This window comes from Corticium candelabrum, chromosome 17 (genome assembly GCF_963422355.1).
Source record: "Corticium candelabrum chromosome 17, ooCorCand1.1, whole genome shotgun sequence".
Lineage (NCBI taxonomy): Eukaryota > Metazoa > Porifera > Homoscleromorpha > Homosclerophorida > Plakinidae > Corticium > Corticium candelabrum.
Genome location: NC_085101.1, coordinates 2,919,502 through 2,929,876, shown reverse-complemented (window position 1 = coordinate 2,929,876; position 10,375 = coordinate 2,919,502). Strand labels below are relative to the sequence as shown.

The following is a 10,375-nucleotide window of genomic DNA, read 5'->3' as shown; positions in this document are numbered from 1 at the left end:
CCTGTGAAATGGTATGCTACTGTCTGTTTCCACCGTAATGACAGTCCTCTCAACATAAACACAAGAGCATGACTGGCACTACCACAATGACCAGGCAAAGTCACATTCCCAAGCAATTGTCCACTACTTGCATCATACTCATACTAGGTGTAATTAACATTTCATCTAATGTGAGACAGCAGACTCTTTCCTCTGCATACAAATTATTTTCCTTTACTGCTAAGTATTCAAAAACTTGGTTGAGTATGCCGTGCTCAATTAGAACTGTTTTAATCCGTTGTTGAAGAGTTCAAAGAGATGGTAAAGAAAACTGCTGTTTTGAAAGTAAGTTATATCCTGTGGCTCCGCATGCAAATCCAACTGTAAGGCTTTTTTCACCGTGGCAAATGACCACTGAATTCTTCGCATTGCTCTGGACAATGCTAGCAGCTGGTCTTCAGCAAAAAGTTTGTTAATTTTTGATTCCTGACTTGCCATTTGCTTAGTGAGTGCATTATTTCTTCTTATAATTTTGTGCAGTTTGGCTCTTGAAACTTGTAATTTGGCTTTCAATTTTAAGACTTCTCTAGCTGTTGTAGAGGAGTCAATTGAAAGGGTATTAGATTAATGCACATCTATATCTAGATCTGCCACACTTGTTTCATATGCTAGAGAGTCGTTTTGAGTTGCCTCATCATCATTGGAATTATGTTCACCTGTACATTAATCAATTGAGATAGATTAGTTAACTTGCATTAATTGTACTTGGTTTTTCATGGTAGTAATTTAAACAATTGAAAAATGAAAAACAATCCCAATATTGAAAAAACTTCTACTAAACTTTGAAATTATGTCTACATGTATGCCTGTTGTCATTATTGCGTGAATGTGTTCTATCATGTGCAATTTGCAGTTTTCTTTATGTTTTTACAAATATGGTACAGTTGATTGACATGTTATTATTTAAGTGAAGAACAATTCATGCACTGATATAAACGTGTAAACTGGAACAACATAAGACTCCAAAAATTGAGTTGGGACTACAGAATGTCTTAAGCAAGCAGTACAGGCTGTACTCATGTGGATAGCTAATTCAAAACCACCATACCTAGTATATGTATATATATATATACACACACAGACAGACAGACACAAACAAACAAAACACACACAAATATAAAATCAAAACACACACACACACACACACACACACACACACACACACACACACACACACAACCTTACTTTTAGCCTATTGCTGCTACTACACTAAACTGCCACAACCATCACCACACATTATCCTCGTGGAGCTTACCACATTCCACCAATTATATACTCCACTCCATAAATAATATTTAATAATTAATCAGCAACCACGTTACACTTATTTATCAATTAATAATAAAAAACTTGGCTTTTTAATTTAAAGCAGGTTTTTATTTTAAATAGAATATTTGATGTTAATTAACTTTAATAATATAATATTAAATACCGTACTCAAGCAATTAATAAGACAAGCGTTAATTAAGGCAATGATCATTGGATGGCCAATGTTAAATTACAGATTTACAGCTTTCAAACAAATTATGCTTGCTGGAATGAATGCTCTGTAATTGTACTTTCACTGTATTGTGCACTAACTTAATTAGTTAATACCCGTATTAGTACAAGTATCTGTCCCGTGCTTCCGTCTTGTGAATTGTGTCAGTGTTGCTTCTTCCTCAAAGATAGTTCAAGTAAGTTAGTACTAAGTTCAATCATGTAATTTCGTCATGGATGACTGGAAAGCTCCTTGCATGCTATACTAAGCACGTACAGACTAACCCGAAAACACGTACTTTAGTACACAGCTCTGAAGGCTGCAATTGCTGTACATTTCTTAGATGCTTAAGTGACGAAATTACGTTTGAGATCAAGCTCCATAGGCTAGCTGCTCTACAAACGAAGAGGTTCGACTCAAATGACGTCATTGTGACGTCACCGTATTAATTAAAGTTTTTAAAAGGATTCGTGTGAATGCATTCAACAATAACTATCTGATGTTTTGTGAATGTTTTGGGCTTCTTTGTAATGGTTGCTAACGAAGTCACATTTGCTGTGGCTCTAGATATTCATTGTATACATGCAACTATTATTTAATCTCTATTTTAGGAATCTCTGCATTACAACTTTCGTAAAGGTTTTTCTATACTGTCGTTTAGAATTCCAACTTACATATGCTTACTGCTGAGCTCTTTAGTCATTATCATTAATTAATGTCTTACAATAATATTAAATAATTAACATCAGGAAATTAGTTGTCTTTCTCCTCACCCATAGAGCTCGCTAGCGCTGTGTTCAAGTTAGCAAGGTAGCTAGTTGAGTTAAAAGTGTTGCAACGTATTGCACGACTATCTAATTACAACTGTGACTTGTAAGCAGTTGGTAAAGTAATAGGTGTGAATGCGTGCTTTCATTTCTTTGATTTTTCTTGTTGTTTGTAGTTGCAAGATGGAACAGAGACCTCTCTTAGATGATTCAAATATGGGTTTGCACGTTTAAATAGTTTTAATACATAATTTATTTATTATTTTATTTCTGTATTTTTTGGCTTGATTCTGGTGTTGCTAGTAGGTCCTCCCCCTCCGTATGATGAGCACCAAAGTCATTTTTCTTAGCCACCTTTTGGTTACCATCAAGTAAACAGCCATGTACATGTACCTGTTTATACTCATCAGCCGGTGATGTCAACTACAATGGTAGAATTTTTTAGAGCGTTAGTTCTGTTATTTTTTATAATATATATTAATTATTGTGTGTATTTTACTGTAGGTCGAAAATGCTCATGTAGTACCTCGTGACCATCTGGTTTTATCCATTGTCAGTCTCCTTTTTTGCTGGCCATTTGGATTAGCTGCACTTCTTATGACTATTAAGGTTAGGTGTATATTTGAAAGTTCAATGTTCGTATTCCAGAGTAACTGATGATCATACACACATACAAACGGACACGCACACACTGACACACTGACACACTGGCACCACAGATACATACACACACACTAACACACACAAACTAACACACACACACACACACACAGACACACACACACAGACACAGACACACACACTCACGCACGCACGCACGCAAACACACATATTAGAACTGAGATAATGGATACCGTTAGCTAATTTTCTAATTCTGCATGTATTTGACACGTCACCGCTATAATTATGTGCTTGCTCCTAATGATTGATATTGTCTCTATTGTAGACGCGCGAAATGATCGCAGATGGGGACATCGCTAGAGCAATGGAAACGTCAAAAAGGGCCCGCACTTTTGCCGTTGTCGGATTGGCGTCTGGTTTTCCTCTTTTGTTAGCTACCACAGCTACTGTAGCACTGCTTGTAGCGTAAAAGTTGATTTCAACATCATTGCCCATGAACAAACATTGACGTCATTTAATTTGTTGCCTAAGATATATTAAAGCAAGACTGCGATCTTCATAATGGATGTGTTTGCTGATGCTATTTGAGCACCTTAGTTGATTTGGAAACAGCTTTGAATTCTTCTCTGATATTTCTAAACATTATTTCGTCAAAAATATTTTGTTTGTTAACTTAATTAAAAGTATTTGAAGGCTTTTTATATATCTATTTGCTACCACCTGTTGTAACGAATCCCTATCATACAATACATTCTGGCACTTTAGCGGGCATCAAGTTACTGGAAGAACGCGTAGAGGTGATTTTTGTTTCCTACCGTTGCATCAAGCTGCCTACTTGGTCGCCAATCTAAAGGTAATCGTAAAAAACTATGTCCTAGATAATTTAGCCTAGAGTTGTAGTATCTTTGTACGTACTAACAATTGTATTGCAGGAATCGCTGCATCTGATCACAGCAACAGCCGGGAAGACGACCCTATCTTCAACAATTTTGTAATAATTTTGGCGTCGTGCGTAGAACACGTTTACGTAGGCCTTGTGAGCACACAGAAATGCAGTCGACTAAGCATACGAAAGTAACACATGACGAGGTGATAACTTTCCGGGAAGACTCCCAAAAGACGCAATTGGACATTACTTTACAACAGAACTAGCATGCCAGCAAATGCGGGCTTGTAGTTGAAGCATGCATGACAAGGAAATGAAATGAGACAGCCTAGGTTTGGTTCTCGATCATTTCACTGGTTGTTTTGCTTTCCCAAGCTATTGCTGTCTACTCTCTCACGCAAACAGACGTTGGATTTCTTTTTATAAGCAAAGATGAACTAAGAATTACAATCTAACTCGCTACAACGGAGGAATATTGACCTTTGACTGTTAATGTAGACATAGATTTAAAAGCAGAAATCTAAAACGTTGGCTCTTGTACAAATGTGGCAGTTCTGTCTTTGTAGGGATTGCCCAGGTTTTGGAGCGTTGTAAGGGCGTGGGCGTCTTTTTGCACACTTAGAAAATATAGTAAATGTAGAATAAAATTTCTCAAAGTCAAAATTAAAGAAAAGAAATTTTTCACGTTGTGTACTATATCCTATTTTTGTTTTGGTCAATAATCATCTAACAACTTACAAAACAGTTGCTAGCCTCGTAGGCCCATGCGCCAGTTTTGCTCTGATATTTCTTCCATTCTTCTCCACTGATATCTCTTTTGTACGTTATTTGCGGCTGTGAACGTTAGAAAGCGGTTTAGAATTATCCGAACTCTATTCTTTTGTTGATTAAAGAATCCAAAAGGAATGTTAAAAAATTTGTGTTTTTAATTAAAGCAGATTTGATCCTTTGACCGCCATCAACGCTTTTGCACAGTTAGGGCCAATCACAGAGCAGTATTTGCGATGCTTGTCCATGGCAACCAGAGACAATGGACGAAACGCCAATCAACTATGTCCAAAGTGTTTATGAAAGAGTCTACCACCAGAACTGTGTAATTCGATCATGTTTGCCATTGTCATGTCTAGTCTCAATTTTTTGCGATCTGCGTTGTACACAGGAGCAAAATTGACAAATAATTACGTACACAAAGCAATTTATACCGGAACCCTTTATTTGCAACGCATATTCCGTATGTGATAATCTATAGCTTTGTTGCATATTCAAAAAATACACGCACAGAGGAAAGAGCAATGCAAAGACACTGAAAATTAAGATCTACATTCCTGCAACGTGCGCTTGGATACCATGGTTATGTATCTACCCCGTAGACTTAGCCTAGAGACCACTTGAGCTTGAGTAAACTACCTCTGAATCATGTCTAACGAAAGCTGTTACATACGTGTATAAACAGGTTTAATTACCGCTAATGAAAACGCGCTAAATCTTAGACATGCCTAGAAAAGACGTACAGGCCCTAGTGAAGACATGTGCACCCTAGCCAGCTAGAATTTGCACGCTTTTGCACTCCTAAAAACTTACCAAAATAGAATTTTAAAACTTTTTACTAAAAAAATTAAATAGATGTTGGGATTGTATAAAAAGTAACAGAAACAAGATCTATAGATAATATGAACCAAAGCCAGACATCATTAGTGAATCCTTCCAAACCCCGACATTCCCTACATTATACATTTTGGGGGTTGGAAGGATTCAATAATGATGTCTGGCTTTGGTTTATATTATTTATAGATCTTGTTTCTGTTACTTTTTATACAATCTCAACATCTATTTATTTTTTCAGAGAAACAATTTTTAAAATTCAAGTTTATTTATAATTGTTCTAATAAAATCATGCTACTATTTTTGTTTGTCCTTCCACATCTAGAGTAGTAGATGGAACAGAAACATCTTCCAGATGATTCAAACTTGGGTATGAAAGTTGAAAAATCGTGTTATAATAAAATATATATTTTTGAATAAATTAACTTTTAATCAATGTAACTTGATGTCGTGATTTTGGTGCCACTGGTAGGCCCTGTTCATTCGTAAGATACTCACCCAGCTGTTTACTACTCACCGGTTGGTTATCAACATGTAAACAGCGACGCACCTGTTTATACTCATCAGTCTGTGATGTCAACTACAATGGCAGAATTGTTTAGAACGCTTGGTCTGTTACATTATATAATTTAAAGTTAATAAACAGTGTTTCGTACTACTTGGTCGGAAATGCTGAAGTAGTACCTGGTGACTATCTGTGCTTATCGTTGTCAGTCTTCCTTTTTGCTGGCCATTTGGATTAGCTGCACATTTTATAGCTATTAAAGTTAGGTGTATTTGAAGTTTAATGTAGATATTATATTATGATGAGTAGCTGATGCTATTCACACTAGATGCGATAATTATAGGCATGCATGTCTTTGTTATTTCCTGACATCGGAAGATTTCGAACTGAATTTGTAACGTCCTGAAATACCACAGCTTGAAAACATAGTTAATAAGAAAAGAATACAAATGTTATATTGATGTTTATACGGGCAAACAAACACACACACACACACACACACACACACACACACACACACACACACACACACACACTGACACAGATACACATTGACACACACACACACACACACACACACACACACACACACACACACACACACACACACACACACACACACACACACAGCTCTGCAGGCATATATGAGTTCGATAAAATGGAAGGGGATAAACTCATGAGACGAGCGATTTGTCAAATAAACATTTCATTCACACAAATTAAAATTGAGATAATGGACATTCGCGATTAGCTAATGCTCTAATACTGCATGTATTTTACACAATACTGTTTATATCATTGCTTCTAATGATGATGTAATATATTGTCGCTTTTGTAGACGCTTGATATGATCGCATTTGGAAGCGTCGCTGCAGCAATGGAAACATCAAAATGGCCATCTATTTTTTGCCATTTTTGCATTGGGGTTTAGGTGCCTTCTTTTGGCATCTTCAGTATTACTGCTTCTAGCGTAAAAGTTGATTTCAACATCATTGTCTGTGAACAAACATTATGACGTAGAATAATCTGTTGATTAAGATGTAATAGCAAACGTGTTATCTTCAATAACGATGAGGTTGTTGACTTCAGTTGAGCAATTTATTAATTTAGTTAATTAATGACAGATTTCAATGCCCTCTTAATATACATATATATATATATATATATATATATATATATATATATATATTTCTATTTACCTTTTCTAACAATCCGTATTGTACGCAATACATATTCTGGCACTTGACGAGCATCAAGTAACTGGAAGGATGTGTAGAACAGTATGTTTGGTTTTCATTTCCTGCTGATTGCATCAAACGAAGCACAAGCTATCAACTTGGTGGCCAATCTTTAGTTAAGCGTTTAGCTAACAATACATATTCCTTTATCTTGGCTACGCTTTACGTTGCTTTACAATAGTAACCGTTGCATGCAAGTTGACCACAACAAAGGCTGGTCTGCTACTTTTAGCTAAGAAGACGACGCTCTCTCAATAATTTCGTAATAATATTGGCGTCGTGCGTATATCACATTTACGTCTAAGCCTCGATATTGAGCGTTGAGAAGTGTCAATGTATAGTCGAGTAAGCGAATGAAACACTAGACAAGGCTATTAACTTTTCCACCGCAAAGCTGTCCAGAATCGAACCTAGAACATTAACGAACTAAGACATTACCTTAGAACAGAGCTAGTATGCCACCGAATTTAATCATCTGTGGTAAGAGTGCCTGTAGAGACATTTGGAGGTCAAGTTGGGTTAGATCATCTCTATTTCTTATCATGGTCTAGTAGAGGGGACCAGAGATTAGTTTAGACAGTTATCATATTACATTAATTAATTTATAGTAATTCAGCTGTTTGGTATACTGAGAAGCAACGTTGCATGAGGAAGGTCATACAGGCACATCTAGTTGAAATATAAAACGTAAATGAGACAGCTATGTTTGTTTCTATGTTTACTAGTGGCTTTCGTTTTTCCAAGCTATTGCTTTCTATTCTCTCACACAGACAAGACAGAAGTTGCGATTGCTTTCTAGAAACAGAGCGATATATGCAGCTGAACTAAATCACAATCTAATTCACTACAACGGACGCATAGATAGTCAGTGACCTTTGACATAGACATAATTTGAAAGCAGAAATTTAGGGCCTTGAAATCGTACTTTAATTTTGGCAGATATGGCAGGTCTAGCTCTGTTCCTATATATAATTGTCTTAATAATGCATGCTTCCGTTTTGTCCTTCCATCAAGATCTGCAGAATGGAACAGAAACCTTTTCTAGGTGATTCAAACTTGGGTTTGCAAGTTGAAAATCTCACTAATAAAAAATTTAAGTTTGACTTAGAAGGGTTTCAAGCAATATAAATTTATGCTTTGATTTTGGTGTCACTAGTAGGTCTTGCTCATGCGTACGATACACACCCAGCAGCAGGTCGTACTTACTACCCACTTGTTGGTTATCAACTTGTTGCAAATGTGCAAATATATATATATATATATATATATATATAAGTGACACTGCACATATAAACGTCTACGTACTCATAATGCAATCACTAACATTTTAATAAAATAATTATTACAATATACCCCAACTGGCATACACTATTGTACAGGTGCGTGTGTTATTGTAGACTGCACAGTTAATGTTGAAAATTGACACAAATTCTTAATGATTAAATCATAAACCATACGGTTTGCCTAAACCATAAAAAAATCTAAAGGCTATTGGTGGTATCCTGTTTTAAGACCAGACAGACAAAATGCATTTGGAGATTTATCTCTGATTCTCACAACCATGCTGCATGAAAGTGTTTAGGCATATTTAGTATAATACTCCACATATAAATTTCTAATGATTGTTGCGATCTTTATAAAAGTTAAATTTTCAATATTGCTTTAAAAAGTTATTTGGATCCAACAGCAGCCATGAAGACATCTATGCACGACCGACGGTCTTGAATGTACGACAGACGTCATTGATTTTACAACCGACTTTATTGAGTCTACAACCAATCTTTTATAACACTGATTACACGCTAAGATATCACGCATAACTTTCTATTTGCTCTCTTTTACCAATGCTTTTAGTATGACAGAGAATTCACTAAAGTGTCCATTTCATCCTATACCCTCGCTGTGTATTTCTGCCATCTCAAACAACCGGACGCAGCAAGTTGAACAGTACCGTAAAATAGGCGGAACTATAAAATGCAGAAGACACGCAATACTGGCGAGCTGCTTTACACTCCTGATTCACGTAACTGTCGACGACATTAATGTTATGCGTTAATGACGACATGTTTCAAATGATGGCCTGCAAGTTGCTTGAGAGTATAGACCAAACAGACCCGAAAACAGCTAGCCAAACTAAGTAGTCGCAGACGTAGTGTCTGAAAAAGAATGCATCAGGTTAGTAATGAGCTAGCGAGATCAAGCACTTAGCGACCGTACTAGTAAGAACGAAAGAAATGATGATAAAGGGACAATAAATTCCATTTAAGGTTGCGCAAACAAACGACTTCTCAAGAGTCATGATTATTCAGTTAACTGAAAATACACCGAAGAAGGTCAAATGACTATGGAAGTAGTAGTGGCTATCTGCAATAAATGTCATCGACAGTTTGTCATTTCTGTTTAGTTGAATAATTCGTCCCGTGTAATGAGAGGCGAAATCCCTGAGTTTCTGATGATTGCGATAAGCAACAACACGATAGCTTCCATTCACTGTGATACGAAAACCAGCTCGGTAGTAACTAGTTTTGCTATGTATATATTGAATTTGCCCGTAGACATAGTAAAGACCGCTGGTCGGAACCGTGATAACACCGTCTTGATACTGCATGCCACCGCGAAGGAAAGGAGACCAGATAGAACCACTTCTAGTATACCATTGACTTACAGTTCCTACCCAACACATGCCCTCACTAAAACACTCGACGTTCAATAATATTATACAAACCAGAATTATAGTGGCCGTGCGACGTTCCATCACCGTTCAAATGGGCAGCGGGTTTTTCAGTAACAAACTTGACATTATAGATAATAAATAGAGTGACGACACATAATATACATTTGTAACAGACAATTTACTTACCGAGAGTTTCTGTTCTAACTCATTAATCTAGAAAATAAATTAGGTAGTAATATTTGCACTCACGCTGTGCTGATCCTACATACTTGTTGAAGAAGTGTGCTATTCATTTTATCCAATTCTTTGTTAAACTAAAATGAATACAAAATTAATATATAGTACTACCACATTTATATACGAACAACATTTTCATTTAAAAAATCGGTCTTACTTGAAGTTTTAAGTTTTCGACTGGATTAAAGTATTCCTTTAAACTTTCAGGATCAATCTGAAACAATCAATTGGTACCGGCCTGCATATATGTGTCGGAAACATAATTTTTTCACATCTGTTAAAAATGTTTCTTACTGCTTGTCCAGGCACTCCTTGCCTTCCTTGCT

At 36.3% G+C, this 10,375-nt stretch overlaps 1 protein-coding gene across 2 annotated transcripts in view; it reads right to left on the bottom strand.

Moving 5' to 3' along the window:
- Positions 1 to 9,397: 9,397 nt before the first annotated feature.
- Positions 9,398 to 10,375, bottom strand: part of LOC134193181 (pulmonary surfactant-associated protein D-like) — a 7,328-nt gene continuing 6,350 nt past the window's right edge. For both annotated transcript variants that reach the window (XM_062661985.1, XM_062661986.1), the window contains 6 exons: positions 10,344 to 10,375; positions 10,207 to 10,263; positions 10,082 to 10,126; positions 9,999 to 10,025; positions 9,864 to 9,930; positions 9,398 to 9,808 (listed from right to left, as the gene is read on the bottom strand). The exon at positions 10,344 to 10,375 is cut by the window's right edge and continues 31 nt beyond it. In XM_062661985.1, coding sequence (XP_062517969.1) covers positions 9,444 to 9,808; positions 9,864 to 9,930; positions 9,999 to 10,025; positions 10,082 to 10,126; positions 10,207 to 10,263; positions 10,344 to 10,375 — 593 coding nt within the window. In that variant the 3' untranslated portion in view covers positions 9,398 to 9,443. The remainder of the gene's footprint in view (positions 9,809 to 9,863; positions 9,931 to 9,998; positions 10,026 to 10,081; positions 10,127 to 10,206; positions 10,264 to 10,343) is intronic.